General features: G+C 36.1%; 1 protein-coding gene across 1 annotated transcript in view; it reads left to right on the forward strand.

Moving 5' to 3' along the window:
* LRBA (LPS responsive beige-like anchor protein) overlaps positions 1–17,037 on the forward strand; it is a 423,640-nt gene that overhangs the window by 82,687 nt on the left and 323,916 nt on the right. The window contains exons 22-29 of the mRNA XM_009280244.2: positions 2,515–3,546; positions 4,661–4,836; positions 6,092–6,245; positions 6,646–6,826; positions 8,119–8,246; positions 8,618–8,725; positions 11,488–11,659; positions 12,305–12,743. Of these exons, the coding sequence (XP_009278519.1) occupies positions 2,515–3,546; positions 4,661–4,836; positions 6,092–6,245; positions 6,646–6,826; positions 8,119–8,246; positions 8,618–8,725; positions 11,488–11,659; positions 12,305–12,743 (2,390 nt within the window). The remainder of the gene's footprint in view (positions 1–2,514; positions 3,547–4,660; positions 4,837–6,091; positions 6,246–6,645; positions 6,827–8,118; positions 8,247–8,617; positions 8,726–11,487; positions 11,660–12,304; positions 12,744–17,037) is intronic.

Consider the following 17,037-nt stretch of genomic DNA (forward strand, 5'->3'; position numbering starts at 1 on the left):
TCTCCCTCATTTGCCCCTTTCCACCAAAAAAAAAAAAAAAAAAAAAGTGCCATTCTCATCTTCATCTTTATCTTGCTTTGCCTTGGTTCAAGGGAATTAGTGAAATAAGATTTTAAGGCTAGACCTGAGCCTGCTTCAACAGTTTTGGAAGCAGTGCATAACCAGAATAGAATCCAGGTCTTGTACTTGGATGTAGCTTAACAGTGTTAAAAAAGTAAGTATGCAGTGTAGCTAAAGCCTGCAAATACATTGAGGAGTCATTTTTCCCCATGTATTTTTCAAAATGAATGTTGCAATAACAAGTCTGATACTGAAGACAGAAATGAGTAAAGGTAGCTATGTTATCACAGATTTGTTACAGCTATACTTGCATTGCGTAAGTAACACGTATACATATTGTGGGTCAGCGTGCTTTCTGGGAAGGACATTTATTTGCTGAAATAAATAACAGTATTTTTATTTGTTGAATGTCTCTTTAGTACTTGTTGGAATAAAACTTTTTAGTAGTTTTGGAAATGGAGGAAGCAACAGAGAGAGAGAGAAGAGGGAAAGCTAGCTGGAGATAAGCTCAAGTTGTCAAGATTTCTTCTTCAGAAAAGTAATGATTTGACCAAAAGTAGCAGCTTTGCCTAATCATGTTTTTGAAAACAAATTAAAAGTGCAAGGGAGACCTTATTAGCATGATCTATTTTGGGTTGATTTTGACATCCTGACTGTGGTACAGTTCAGGAAGGAAGTATTTCTAAAATAATAACGCCCCCCACATGCTCTATTTAGCATACCCTATAATCAAATATTTTATAGATCCATTGTGACAAGCGGATGAACTTTCAGTCATTTATAGTCATTCACACTTTTTTGTTTGTACATAACTGATTTAAAACTAATACAGGACGACTTTTTTAAACAGGAGGAGGAAGATATCCCAGTTCTATTGCTAGAGACTCAAGTTTCAATTAAATCAACTTGAACAAATAACATGCTTCAGGTCATGTGTTAGAATAGTACACTGCTCCTACAGTACTTTAATTTATATTTGATTGATGGAGAAATTAGTATGTTAAAAAGCTAATGTTGACAACACAACCTGCCAAGAGTATTCCTTTTTATCTTTGTTCTTTCTTTGCTCCTCTCTGATTTGTTAACTATAATTTCTAGTACCTTTTTAACCTGTCAAGTTAGTCTGTGACTTACATGCATTGTCTTAAGAGAAAATATTCCTACTGACTAATCGTCACTTTGAATACCATGTACATGGAACTTTTAGATGAGATCCAACTGAATGAGTTTCGTATATAAGAGAATAAAAAAATGTGCATTCATATATTTAGTAAAATGTACTGCTCTGCTTTGTCTATGGAAAATGTTTATGATAAAGAAAATGGTTTAAAAAAAATAAAACCCTCAGCTGCAGCTTATATATTGGGAAAATTTTGAGAACTAAGCTTACAGGTAAATGAACACTTCTGTTACAGAAGATAAATCTAAATCATAAATAGAAAGGTATGGATAAACTAAATTGAATGACAGTGTAATAAAAACTTCAGTTAGTCTCGTGAGATTTTCTTTAAACACGCGGCTATTTATTTAGGCAAATTAGTTTTATCAGTATGTACATAAAGAATTTTTCAATCTGGAATTGTTTTTATATTTCTAAAAACAATAATAATTTTTTTCAGCTCATCCATAGGAAGGTCTTCTCACTTTAGTCAGATTGTGTAGCTGTTCTCACATGCCTTTTAGGCTGGGTGAATAGCATTCACAAGAGGAAAACTCCTCTGGAGAATTTTAGGTATCATTCAGAGGTCCCCAGGATTTTGGCTTCGTTACATGCTTCTCTCGGCTCTGACTTTGTGGGTTTGTATTTTTTTTTATGTAAACTTTTCGAAAGTTTATCTTTGCAGATTGTTGAGCACACTGAAGGTGCTAAAATGATGTGAAAGCTCAGCTATAAGTGCCCCTGCTACTTGTCACAGTGTCCCCCCTTACAAAAAAATTGAGATTGTCAGCTATCTCAAATTTAGTAATTCTCTGGATGTTATGCTGTCGCATTTTTATCTGCATCCTATACAATTACATGATTGCAAGTAGCACAGATAACTCTAATTACAGATGACTGTAAGTAGCCTAGGAAATAATGCAAGTGTTAACTATAAATATTAAACTTTAAACATTTTCACTTTTTTTACTAGAAGTAGTCTTTAAAACTCTGAGAACTTCTAGTAAACATGTAATTTCCTATCCTTAGGATCAGTCTAGGATTTTTTGACTCTGGTGTTACTTTTTTTTTTCTTTTCTTTCTTTTGGCCAGGAATAACAGGAACACTTAAGAAAAACTTGCTCTAAGTTGAAGTGATCTCCAGCGTGAAACTATTGGATACTGTCCTCATGATAAAAAATATAAATTTGTAGTATACCTTTGATTTGAGCAATTATTTTGGTTTTGGGTTTTTTTTCAGAGAAAACCATCATTAAAGTATAATTTTTAATGTACTTTCAACTCTGTTCTTTTAGGTAACTTTTGAAATGCACAAAGAGAGTCTTTCTCAAATATACAGGGAGTACCAAGGGAAAGGAGGTGAAGGGTGTGGAATACCTTCTTCAACTCCAATTAGAACAATCTCTGGACTTAGCAAAGAAGCTGAAACCAAAGGAAAGCAACAATGTTTGGAGTTAAAAGAAGATGCTACTGCTCCTTCCTGCATTATTGATGATGATATGGAGTGCAGTACTGAAAAAAAAGAGGCAAATACCTCATCAGATGGTGACCAACAAACTCATTCAGTGTCTAATCGTAGGGAGGAGTTAGAGGGGGAAGACAGGGAGACCACACAGGATTTAAAAGCAGTGTCTTGTGTGGAATTTTCTCCAGAACCAGAAGCAATAAAGCCCAGTGTTTCAGAAATTAGTACTGGAATAGCTGAAGCAATTGAAGATTCTCTGAGCAAAGCTGATGAGCTTGTGGAAGAAACAGTAGCTGTCACTGCTGCTTCTTTAGCAATGCAAACTACTTCGGAAGGAGAAACTCCTTCAAGTCCAGAAAGACTGGAAAAATCAACAGTAGAGGTGGAAGATGAAGATGACTTTGTTGATTTGAAAGAGGAAAGTAGTACGCCTTTACCTTCAGAAGAGTTTGCAGAAATGAACAAGGAACGTAGCTCTAATGAAAGCCAAGTGACAAAGCAGGAAAAAGCAATAGAGAAGCAACCTGAATCTGTGCTTTTAAAATCCAAAGATACTGAAAGTGTGGATGGGAAAAAACAAGAACTGACTTCTTTACCGGAAAGAGTGAGTTCTGCTGTTCAAGAAGTAATGACTCAACTGGATTCAGAAGGGAAAAAGAAGCTGGAGGAAGAAAAGATTGTTTTTAGTGAAACCAAAACAGCTGAAGAAAATGCAAATGCCCATGTGTCAGAGGCTGCTGGAGCCTCTGACAAAAGAATTGCCAAGCTTGATGTTTCTAGTGTTGCCTCAGATACAGAAAAACTGGAATTGAAAGCTAACACATGTCTAGAAGCACCTCTGCCCCCCAGATCCATACCTGAGGTAAATTTTACCTGTCCTTCATCTGTCTAGCTTAAAAATAAAAGAAGTTCTTATTTTATGAGATTTTTGAAAAAGTGTGCCCGTACACATTTTGGGGATTTTAATGTTTGTGGATTTTGTGAGTTATCTAAAGAATCCTTTCAACCCTTGATTAAAATAGCCATAATTCTTACTAATTTGTGTACTGAGAAGTCTCTAAGATTTTATTCTTTGTACATCCACTTATGGATGCTGATGGAGACCGAGTATTTCGCTAGATGGACATTTCATCTGTGTTGGTACTTATGTTCTTAAGGTTGAAGAATTGAAAGAAACATTTATTCTGAGAGGATTTTATCTAGAATTTCTTCTGCTTCTTTACTCAACCTCCCTTTTACTCTTTTCAATCTGGTCTCTTATAATCTCAACTCTTGAGATTATAATCTCAATTATTGAGAAGCGAACATTGCTTGTGCAGAAATAATAACACTAAGTTTCTTTCATATCCTGATGGAACTTGTGAAAATGTTTTTTACACTAGCTACTCTGCAGGAGGTATGCAAAATATATATATATATTTTTTTTTTTAACTGTGAAATTTGATAGGATTGTCACTCCATCACGTCAGCCTACCTCTTTTGTGCAAGTATAATTTAAAACTGGGCTTCTGTTGCATGCGGCAGTGCTCCACCCCTCTAGTCTTTAGTTTCTAACTCAGCTTTTCATGGTTAAAGTGTCACATATCTGAGTACTTCCCTTCTGCAGAGATACCTGCTAATGGATGCTCTTCGTTCTGCACCATTCTTCCTTAAAGGAGGAAAACCACTGTCTACAGCAACATATACTCCCCCTGTGGTAAGGTTGGGTTGCTGCTTGTGGATGCCTAGGCTGACAGGTGTGGTAGTGAAGCTGTAGACTAGTTTGTAGGTTTGGTATATCTAGTAAATAGCATTTGTGTAATGGTTTTAGCTTTATTTGTAACCATGTACACAGTCTAAACTTGTTGAATATCTAAAATCTCAAGTTTATTAAATGCATTTCAGTGTATGCCATGGAAACTAATAACCAGGATGTGTTGGGTTTTTTTGTTTGTTTGGTTTTTTTGGTTTTTTTTGTCTGCAAACTGTGTATTCAGACCTCGAGGCAGCAAGATTCGTCAGGACAAGAGCTAGCTGCTACATCAGAAGGGCAGAGAAGAGACTCTAGGTCAACTGTGTTCCGTATTCCCGAATTTAAGTGGTCACTGATGCATCAGCGCTTGCTCACAGACTTACTCTTTTCCATAGAAACAGATATACAGATGTGGAGAAGGTAAATTTCTGTGCTTTATATGGAATGATCTAGGCTGGCATTTCAATTTTAATTAACTTGAGATTTTGTTGAAACTGCATCAGAGTCGCTCTTTGACTTTGAATTTTGTACATCTGGTATTTTACTCATTCAGTAAATTACTTATTTTGTGACCTATACCCAAATATTCTCAGATTTCTTTAAAGACTCTTTACAGACATAAATGTGTATTGGTTGAGGGCCTGCACATATATTTTGACTGAAATCCTGACTACGTTTATGTCAATGGCAGTCTTGCTGTTGATTTTTATTGGACCGTGATTTTCATGTATGTAAGGGCCTGCATCTTTTATTAGTATCTAGATATGGACTAAAAAAAACCCTCTATCCCAAATAGTATTTATTACTTCTGCATTTACACACACTATGTTGCTGCTTTGATAGGGTTCTGTGAACACAGAGATGTTTTATGCATTTAAAAATTAACTTGTAACAGAGATTTGGAATGTAATCATCAAGATGAATTTAGTAAAAAAAGGAAACTTTGAAAACAGTGGTAATTCTGCATTTTAATGTTAAGATTTAATAACTTATTTAAGAGTGGTGTCTATTACTAGCCTGTAGTAGTGAATGTCAAATTTAAATTGAACCATATAGCTGCACTGACCTGATAAAAAGGAATATAAGGATGAAGAAATAGATTATTTAAGTGATTAAAACAATTTGAACTGAGGTGAACTTTTGTCTGAATATGTTTTTTAGGATGTGATTAAATTAACCTCTCAGGACGTCATCAGATATAGTTAAAATATATTTTTAGTTTAGGTTCTGTTTTGAAAATCTATTTCCATGTTTAAGAGGTTTAAGTTTTTGTGTTTTGTTGATTTTTAATTTCTCTGTGAAGCCCTTAGTATTTGCTTTCTTTTTCCAAAGATTTAAGTTCAAATCTAGTTTACACTTCCGGGAAACTTTATTGTATTGCCTGATACAGTGACTTTTGCTATAGCAAGTAATCATAGACCAGCCTATAATGTATCTTTATCCAAATAACGATTAACACACATCTTGATGTTTTTAGCAAGCTATGATCTGGAGAGGTTTAAGAACAGAAAGGAAAGGTAGTTTTAGATTTAGATTAAGGTACATCACTTGACACTTACAGTCATGTGATATTTGCTGCCCCACTGCTAGCTGTCTGGTTTTAGTTTTATGAAAGCATAAAGATGCTAAAATATCACAGAAATAAAGCTGTATTCTGAATGGTTTTTTTGGACAGCCATTCTACAAAAACTGTGATGGACTTTGTGAATAGCAGTGACAATGTCATATTTGTGCACAACACAATTCACCTCATCTCTCAAGTGATGGACAACATGATCATGGCTTGTGGTGGTATATTGCCATTGCTTTCTGCTGCCACATCGGCTACTGTAAGAAATTTCATTTTTATTTGAAAATTTATCTCTTGTGGGAGGATTCCTTTCTTTATGCAGTGTATTAACTATTATATCGGGAAACAGGAATGCTTGTGGGATATTTCCACAAGCATCTCTTTCCTCCCTTTGCTACCTCCATGCTTTCCCTAAGATAAATTGGGTGCCTGCCTTCTTTGCCTGAAGACGTAAAAAGAAGTTGCCTAGCTTCATTGTCCCACAGTGGTCTGGAATGGGATTAAATCCCAATACTAATGATTGTTCCTAGAATATGACTAATTAGTACTTTTGAATGTGACTTGAAATGGACTTCCAGTGTATATTTTTCTTCATTTAAGTTGTAGGAATATCACCTTTGTGAAGAAGTAAATGTTGCTTTCAATTTTTCTCTGTGTAGCATGAATTGGAGAATATTGAGCCAACTCAAGGACTTTCGGTAGAAGCATCTTTAACATTTCTCCAGAGATTAATCAACCTTGTGGATGTGCTAATTTTTGCAAGCTCTCTTGGTTTCACTGAAATTGAGTCTGAGAAAAATATGTCATCTGGAGGGATTCTGAGGCAATGTCTTCGTCTGGGTAAGCAAATAAAACCACTTAATGAGCATAGGAGCTTGCTGTTACTAAATAGTTAGCAATTGTTAGCTTTATTTTTTTCTGTCCTTTTTTTGTTAAATCAAGATTAAATTTAGTCAAAGAAGCATTGGGATCTTTTACTATTTTACTATTACTGTATTCTGCAATGCATATACATGGGGTTCTTTTCCTCTTTAAAAAGTTTAAATGAAATAAATGATCAAGTTTGGTAGCCTGACTGTTGTGGCTGCATGTTTTCGTTTTATCCATGAAGATACTTCTTTTGCCAAAGTTCCCCAAATATTCAAGGGTGAGAATACAGCAGCTTTAAGAAAAAGAAATCTTGTACTATATACAAAAACATGAACCTTTACAATACGTAGAAAAGAGGTTTAAATCTTGAGGTCAGTAGATGAAAGTATGGTGAAAACTAGAGATGTAAATTTCTAAAGAGTAGGGTTCAAATTGAGCAGTAGTTGTATCCAGTATTATAGTATGTTTGCATCAAATTGGATTGAAAGAAAGTGGTCATTACCTAAAAAAGTAATGACTATTCTGGAATTGAGAACATACAAGTTCGTAACTGGGTTCAGTTAGTTAATACAGGAGGAAAGTGTTCATGCTAGTTGCATGCTGTAAGACTTTTTGTAATGAAAAGTTTAATTTGCATGAGTGCCAGAGCAGCTCAGAGCCTCAACAGTAACTAGCCTTCCTCTCCCTTTCTAGGCAATTAAAACTTTGTGCAGGTAGAACAAGATTTATGGGATGCAAACAGGTATAGAGGTGGGGTAGTTCTTTTTTCCTTTGAAAATAATATTAGAAGATGAAACAGGTACAATTGTGAAGCTAAAAAAATAAATCGTGTAACTTCAGAACATTTAGTCTAAGAGTAACAGAGCATTGTGAAGCAAACATTGTCATTTGTTTCACTAGTGTATCACTTGTCTTTCTTCCTTGCTAGTCTGTGGAATTTAGCTGTCTTCACCCTCCCCACCCCATGGTTGTATGCATGGTAAAATTTCAATGAGGGATGCTAACTTACTCACTTTGAAGTATCCATTAGATATAGCATACATGTTCTAATAGTTTAGTATTAATTATTAGTTGTAAATTATTAAAGAATTATGAGCATTGTTTTGCGACTATTTAAAATTTATGGAAGCAAAATATAATTTTACTGATGTGCTTAAACTTTTTAGTTTAAGTGAGAAACAGAAATGTATTATACATCTCTGTAAGGGATATAAACAGTACTATTTCCCAGAGTAATTCTTAACATTTCTTTTCTCTTCAAGTATGTGCGGTAGCAGTAAGAAATTGCTTGGAGTGTCAGCAGCATGCACAGATGAAGCCTATTGGAGACATTGGGAAAAACCAAAAAACAGTGCAGGGCTTTATAGGAACAGGGAAGTCTGCAGCAAAGGCAAGTATAAGACCACATTCAGGAACACAAAAGTAAATAATTATTACTCCGTACAGAGGGATAGGTTTTTAAATTTATACCTGCACCTCTGATACTTTAATAGAGCTGAAGGGCATCAACACTGGAAATCCTGAGGTAGTTTTTCCAAGATGTGAATTTAACACTTACATATTTAACCTTCCACAGTGAAATAAATGTCACAAGAATTTGCCAGATTTTATTTTTTTTTTCCTTTAAAGATGAAATGCAAATCTGATCTTTGTGCTCTAGTTACGACAATATGTACAGTGGGTGATTGTACACACTTAATGATTCTTGGTAGAATGCTTTTACGAACAGAATCTGAAACAATTGCTTTTTTTTGTGAATAGAGTCCAGTGGACATTGTGACTGGTGGTATTTCTCCAATACGAGACCATGACAGACTTCTGCAGGATATGGATATTAATCGACTTCGAGCAGTAGTGTTCAGAGATATAGTAAGTTACAAATAATGTTGTTTTCTTTGTAGCTACATTTCTGCATATATCTGTTTGCTGAACACTTGCTATGTGTTACAGTTTGGCTAAATTGAATTTACAAAAACTGAATACTGCTCACGGTAATTAGGAACACACAATAGTCTGCAGCTGTTGTAGTGTTTGGGATAGGAAAGAGGGAGAGGTGAAAATTGCTGCCTGCTGATCAGGCTCTTTGATGTGTTCCTAAGAGCTGATTCTCTGGAATTCTGTCTACTGTATATTAAATACGTTGTGTTTAGTACAAATATATACTTTCACACGTTGTACATAAACAGTTTGTCTATGTATACTATGTATCATAAAGATGTTTATGTATACTTTTTGAAAAATTAGTATCTTTCTAGCTAATTGGAAATTAGAGGTCATCTCTAATTCCTTTACTTCCCCTCAGAGGAACCAATTTGTGTGCATGTGCTGTAAATATGCATATGTTTTTTTAGTCTTGAATTGACTAAAAATATCTTTTCCCTATGTCAGCAACTTTATAGCTGATATTGAGGAAATTGAGATTGATTGCTTTAAAAAACCCCAAACAACTCTGTAAGCAAATACAGCAGCTATAATGGCTATGAGTCGTTGGTGGCCACAAGCTTGGACACCAGAACTTATTTTACAGTAATTGGCCTATTTAGCAAGTATAGTGATTTACACAGTGACTTTTGTTCTATCCAGAATAGTGAAGGATCTTTGTTTTTTATCTTTACAGCAATTATTGATTGAAACAAGCTTCTTTCAACCCCTACTTCAGTATCAGTGTGAAAAAGTGTAATGGGAAGTGAATCTTCCATGCTGGTGGCAACTAAAATAATCCTAAAGATGCAATCTTTAAAATCAAGCACATTTTGTGTACTCTTTTTTTTTCTTTAAAAAAAAAAAAAAATATACACACACAAAGTGTGGGTTTTTTTTATTGATTGAAACAAGCTTCTTTCAACCCCTACTTCAGTATCAGTGTGAAAAAGTGTAATGGGAAGTGAATCTTCCATGCTGGTGGCAACTAAAATAATCCTAAAGATGCAATCTTTAAAATCAAGCACATTTTGTGTACTCTTTTTTTTTCTTTTAAAAAAAAAAAAAAAATATACAGCCACAAAGTCTGGGGTTTTTTTTTTCCCATATCTAATCCACCAGGTTCTCTGTTTCACAAATAAATGTAAAATGATGCAATAACTCTGCTTTTTGGCTACTGTGTTGAGCTGTGGAGAAAAAGTAGACTTTAAAAGATCTATTTTGGAATAGTTTTTATCTGAGCTGCTTATACTTGCGTCTAAATATTTTATGTTTGATTTGCATGCAATTTCTTACATTGTGTTCAGCACCTAGAATTGTGATTGGCATGGTTTGAACCTGTGTAGGAGAAACTCAGATGGATTCCACTTGTAGTACTTCCAGTAGTATATGAACTTTATTTCAAGGAATTCTACAAATATACCAGAAAAAATAAGGAAGGGGTCATGCTAATTCACTGGATCACAACCTTATTAAGTACAGTTGGAAACTGTCTTGCAAAAATTCATCTAGCAAGAAAATTCTTTATAATCCTTACCATTGTAGGGGGCTTCCATCAATCTCGCACTGTGCTTGCCTGATGCTAACCTGTTATTAGCTTACTGTTTCTGTCTTGTTCTACGAAAGTTAAGGATTTGGGTCAAGCTGATGGGAATATAGGTTGTTTCTTCAGCATAACAGATAGGATCCAGCTATGTTATCTAGTTCTTAATAGAGAATTCTCATAAACTTCTCCCAGTATAGCTTATTAAAGAGCTCTTCATAGAATGTGGGGCTTCAGTAGGCACTACAATCATGATAAAATGAACTTTATAGTTTAACTTACTTTCTTGAACTACTCAGAGGGAAAAATTGAATGCTACCTGAGCCCTTATGTAAATGAGGGAACCTTTCCCCCCCGCCCCAACATCCTTTCTCTTACTGATTGGTCAGTGAGGATCCAAATATTTATTCTGCTGTGATCCCAAAGTGTACAAAAGTTTTCCTTCTTTGACAGCCAAAGGGGACAGGCTTAGGCTAAATCATACTGTCTAGTCAGATCTGGGAGGTGGTTCTTTCCTCTGTTTCACTAGGAGTGACTCTGGGGAGGTACCTGGCATAGTTCATATTAAGATTTGTTTTTAAGATTTTCTTAAAATCTCTTCATAAAGTTACAGCTGTAATGCAAATGCATATTTGCGAATTCTTGTTTAAATTGTACATAGTACAGTACATCCATCTGGACAATCTAATGATGAAATAAAACCTTAACACTGGTTCTGGAATTTGTTCCACTTCCTTCATTAATATGTAATAGTTTATAAATGCTTTTACAGTTTTGTTGAGTACGCTTGCCTGGTGGTGCTTCACAGGAAATGCTGTTAATATCTTGGCACATTTGAGGAAATGTAGTAGAGGAAACACCTGTAAATAAATAAAGGGGACCTAGTCCCTGCACTAATTCGAAGCATGTAGTCAAAACACACAACCTTAGTCAAATTGTCATATTTATAAATGAAAAATGAAAGGATTAGTGCCACTTGAATACAATTTCTGTATTCCCTAGCTTTATAGGTGAGACAAACTGTGACTAGAGAATATTGTTCTTCCATTGTTGACATATCAGCTTACTCTTGGTCTGTTTATGGTAGCGCTGGGCATACTTTACAGAAAAATAAACATGCTGCTGAAATTGTAATGGAAAAGTCTGTGTGTGTTTCCTTTTTTTACAGGAGGATAGTAAACAGGCTCAGTTTTTGGCTTTGGCTGTTGTATATTTTATTTCTGTGCTCATGGTTTCGAAATACAGAGATATACTGGAACCCCAGAATGAAAGACGACCACCAAACCATAGCCAGCCATTCAAGGAATCAGAGAATGAAAATAATGAAACTCCTGCTACAGGTGAACTGTTAATTATTTTGCCAAATGAAATAATGTGGCTTATGCATCTTAAAATTCTGTAGAAGTCCATGTGAGACTGTATAGAAATATGCGTATTGTTACCACTTAAATAAACAACATTATAGTATTCAATTTGCCTCAGTATTTGTGTGTATCTTTTTCTGATCTGAGAAGAACCTAATCTATAGGTTGATTTTGCTGTGTAGAGGTGGTTGATCTCACTGAAGTAGCTAAGTATTCACGAATGCTTGTTGCAGAAACATTACTATTTTGCAGAAGGAAAGTATGCATAAGCATAGACTGGCAGCTTTTTGTTTCCACTGTAAGACTACTTTCTCCTATTCTTCTTTAGGGCAATCAATTTTCATTCTTTGACTGTTGAGTCAGTATCTTCTATTTCCTTATCTCAATTTTTGGATGTTATAACTTTTCAGGCTTCTCAGAAATTAAAAGGAAATTTTTCTGTTCTAAGTTTCCTATTAAATACTTATAGATAATTTTAAATCTCTAAGTAGGCAAGAGGAAATACTTAGCTGTGTTATTTCACTTGTCACCTATTGGTATTACTTCTTTAGGAGCAATGTGGTGAATGCAATTCTGTTAATAATGAACTTAAAATGTGCTTTCTGTTTTTGGTATGAGCAGATGTGGAAACCCCGTCTGCTGCTCTTGGTGCTTCAGTCTCCACTGAAGGTTCAGAAAGTACAGCGTCTGTACGAAGAAGGGATTCTGGTCTTGGGGAGGAACCAGCTTCAGGCCAAACGAACAGTTCCGGTAGTGTTGCTGAAGCAGGACCTTTGTATGTCAGCGCAGGTCCAGATGCAATCAGTGAAGTACTATGCACGCTCTCATTAGAAGTAAATAAGTCTCAGGAGGGCAGAAGTGAGACAGGAACTGAGGATAGTAAGCCTGCAATTTCTGTGCCAGCTGCAAAAAATGTCAATGTAAAGGACATCCTGAGAAGCTTGGTAAGCGCACCAGCTGATGGGACTGCAGTGGATGCTGCTCTTCTGCCACCAACCTTCCTTGGAGTTCTTGGTGATGGAGCTGCTGAGCAACCTGTACAGTTCCATTCCTTTGACAGGTAATGTAACTTCTAAAATATTTGGGCTATTTCATTTTGCTTAAGGTATCTGTAAGGAACAGAAAAATTCACATTTCAGTTCACCAGATCTCATGTATGGTGTCATCTAGTACTTAATATAATCAAGATGCTTTGATTTACGAGTAGAACCTTTGACTACAAAGTCCACTGACATTACATAGATTAATCATGAAGGTACGCTCTGCAATTCATGGGATGCTATGTTATGCTACAAAAGACTGTGGAAATGAAAAATGGCTGGTGATTACGTTATACTTGAAGGTCCTGAAGCCAGCACCTCTTTATAAGAGTTAACTCTTTTGTCTCCATACATGTTACAGCTCAGAAGCAGTATGGTAAGAGGGCCAATAAATTGCCTAGAAATGACTGCAAGAGTAAAAGAAAAGATTAAGGGTGTAAGCTGTTCTTTTGTCTTTCCTGTTCTACTCCAAACTGCAGCACTTGCAGATGAGTGCTGCTGTACTCTGCATGTTTAGTCAGTTATAAAGGACTCAAGTTATTTAATGTCCATTTTATTTCCTAATGTAACGATGTGTAGATTAGCTTGTGTATTGATCACAAAGCTGTATCTAGTTTCTGTTACTGTGGACCTGCAAAAGAACACTGGTTTAATAATAGTTACAAATGGATCGAAAACAATAAAGAAATCATCTAGGTGTCCTACTTACAGAATACTCCCATATTCATTTATGAAAATGCATCTGTGTTCTGTCTTCTGGTGCTAAAGGCCTACTTTAAATCTTTCAGGCTTCATCCAGCAGATATATCCCTAAGCTGTCAGATTTGCTTTGTTGTTATAATAGCTTTTAAAATTTTGTTTCATTTTAATAAATATCTGCCTTACTTAATACTCAAATGCTGCGGTGGATTTAAAATGGGGCATTCCTGCTTTGTTTCTCTTTCTTTTCCTTTTAGATTGAAGTCCCTCTTTCCTGATAATAATTTTGGTTTCCCCTACATCTCAATCTCATTAGCTCCTTATCTTTTCCCAAGTATAGCAGACCACATTGTCTTTTACTACACTTACTGACTTTTACCTCTCCAGGATTCCCAAACACAACAAAGAAAACAGAGAACAAAAGCAAGAATCCCATAGCACTTGCATTCCTGCCTCTAGAAAAGCTTTAGTCATATCCAGAAATCCTTCAGTCGATCAGGTGCAAGGGGATCTCTTGTTACCATACCAGTATCTGATTCTCTGCTTATTCCTGCACTTCCTCTGGCTCTGATGTCTTTGCAGTCTATGGCTGCCTTGCTCAAACTAGCAAACTTAGATGACCCAAGAAAAGAGGGCAGCTCTACCAGGGGTATGGATGCAGCTGTCACAACATGTCTTCTCAGCTCAGGTTGACATATCACTAGTGGGGGAAGAGGTGGTAGTGGTTGTCTGGCTAGATTAGACACAGAGGGTGTATGCTAGCATTTGGTTCCCTTGCTCTTGTCTCAAAGTAAATACTGTGTTCTGCTAAACAGGAGGACTTGTTTTGGGAGCAGTAGGAGGATGGAGGCAGAGGGGGAAAATTGGGAGAAGAGGGACACTGAATTAGAACTTGTCACGCCTCTCTCCCTGCTGCTGCCCAATGCTTTTAGCACTTCCCCATTGAGGCCTATCATTGCTTCTTACAGCAAGTGGGCAGTTGATGTGAAATAGCATAGTGTTTTAGTCTGTGACTGATGTTTTTCCTCAGGAAATTCTTATTGTTCATTGCTGAGTGGTAGAAATTTGAACCACAAAATAACATTTGTCTGGAGATCTGGTACAGAAGTGTGTGTTGCATTTAGGAATTATTTTTTAGCTATTGCTAAGACTAGAGGTTTGCGCTGCCTGTGCAAATCTGATTTGAATTGGTGTAAAGCAGGTTAACTAGACAGGAAGTACTTGGGCACTTGCAGTCCCGATATCTGACATAGGTAGATTATGCCTACAAAACCTTCTTATCAGAGGAAACCATGCAATTTAATTTGATAACATGTACACTGATGAAATATTGGGCATTAGTAGCAGTCATTGTCACTAGCAATTCTGTGTTCTTTTTTCTGTATAGCTACAAAGTCACTCAAATACCAAAAAACCCCCTTAAATCGCAGTGTGTTTTTGTAAAGCAAGCCACTGAAAAGTTGAACTACTTGCTGTTTTGCCCTTTTACTTTTTCAGTGCCGCACTGTCCCAGATGGACTCTTCTCTCCTTTTCCCACCTCTGAAGTGCCAGCCATTTGTAACCACAACTCTCAACATTCTCTCACTTAACCTTGAGACCTAGGAGTGCATGGACTGAAGCAGTAGGCAGCACCATGCTTGTGAATGGAAGAGCAGAGGGCAAGGGGTTTTGTAGGGGTTTATGTAGCTATCTGGACTGCTCCACAGTGGTAACTTGTGGATATTAGTTTCCTATGACTTTTTGTGTTTAGTGGGTGGGGCTAAATATGTGAGGAAAAGGTCATGAACTAGTATAAAATATTTTGTCCTTCAGCAGTTGCACGTGACCTCGGTATGTCAGCAGCTCTGTGTTTCTAGGTGGCTTAATTTTTCATTTCCTTTTGTGGGTATGTCAGGTAGACAAAAGTGTACTTAATGATGTAGAAGTCTTACTTCTAGTCAATTATCATCTGATAGTGACATGCACAATCTTGCATCTATGGTAAATACGTTGATCTATGATAAGGCATGTTGCTAACTAGCTAATAAATTAGTTAATCAAAAAGATAGAATAACTGTGTATATGAAACATTGATATTTAAAATTATATAGATAGGAATGTTTCATGACCACTTGAAGGTGACTATGTAGTGTGACTCTGCTTAAAATACAAGTTTATGCTCTGAAATGACACCTAGTGACAACAGTGGAAAGGAATTGTACCAGGGAAAGAAAAACCTTTTTACAAGAAACTGAAATAGAGTTGGAAATAGTAGCTCTTATCTCTGAGGTAGACAAAATACTAAGGTACATTGGGAAAGTTTGGGAAAACAGGCTTTGGGATGCTCTCTTATTTTCTATGTCTAGTTTACATTTAACATATTGTTTGATGGCAAACACAAGTTCTGAGAGTTAACTTTTTTTTTTTCCTTTTTAAAGACACTGTTAAAAGTTGTTCCCATGTAGCAGTTTACCAGTGGGGTATCTCTGGGAATTTCAAAGCATCTCTCTGATCCTGCATTTATCTCAGGAATGCTGTGTCAGAAATCAAAACTCTCCTCATATCTTAAGGATTATCAACTTCCCAGCCATAGCTGGAGAGTATACAGTAACAGCTATGTGAGTGAAACCTTACTGAAAGGCTGCCAGGTTGCAAGCCTTTGCAAACAACTAGGTGTACGTGTTCATTCCCATGCCAAAAATCTTCCCCTTATCTTATGTGAAGATGCAATCTTGTGATTAGTGGGTGCCAAGGGTTTATCATGATAAAGTTCAAGACTTGCATTGGCTTTTTCCCAGGTTCCATAGGGAGATGAATTAATGTTCCAATTTCAGTGTGTCCTAAAACAGCAGTTTTCTTATTTAGTAGTAATCTTGTAGAAAAAGAGGGGGGGCTAATGCAAGCAAATTTAAATAAAACAGAAATAAAAATAACCAAAGCTTAGGATGAAAAAAAAAAGAGATGACATTTCTCTTCAGTTAGTCTAATAAAACCCATAATCTATCACTTGCCATTTTTACTGTGCAATTTAAAATAAAACCTTGGTCTCTCCTGGCTTCTACTACTCTTTGTGGAAACATCCAATAATCATGTCATTGTAGGAAGCGGATGCTGAGGGTTCAGAGGAATATAGGCTTTTAAATCATGGTCTTGTACCATAGAGTTTAAATCTGCAGCTAAGCTGTAACTTACAGAACAGATATGTTAATAAGCTTGTTTATCTTTTTGGAACATTGTCTGTAAGCTGCTTAGTTTGGCTCAGCCTATGTTTATGCATTTGTCAGTCGGTGGTGTGCATGTGCCTCTGTAATAGTTGGTTGTGGTATTTCAGTAAAATTTAACCAAAGTCCTTTTTTTATATGGAATGAATACATTTTAGACTTCGTTGATTTGGGCCTCAAATGTAGAAAGAATAAACTCGTTGTTGACAAGATTAAGTCTACCACGTACAGGTAGAAACAGAATATGAGTATGGGGGATCTGTAGATTAAGGTGCATATGCTGTGATGAGAAGCTCAGCTCTTTTAGCGCACCAACAATTTGTCTTCTGCAGGGGCTGAAGTGGCAAACCATTTGAAGTTGTCTCCCTGCCAAGCTGATTTTAAAGTTCTATTACAAAATTGATTGTATTCTTT

The sequence above is a fragment of the Aptenodytes forsteri genome, unplaced genomic scaffold (genome assembly GCF_000699145.1).
Source record: "Aptenodytes forsteri isolate BGI_AS27 unplaced genomic scaffold, ASM69914v1 Scaffold227, whole genome shotgun sequence".
NCBI classification, from domain to species: domain Eukaryota; kingdom Metazoa; phylum Chordata; class Aves; order Sphenisciformes; family Spheniscidae; genus Aptenodytes; species Aptenodytes forsteri.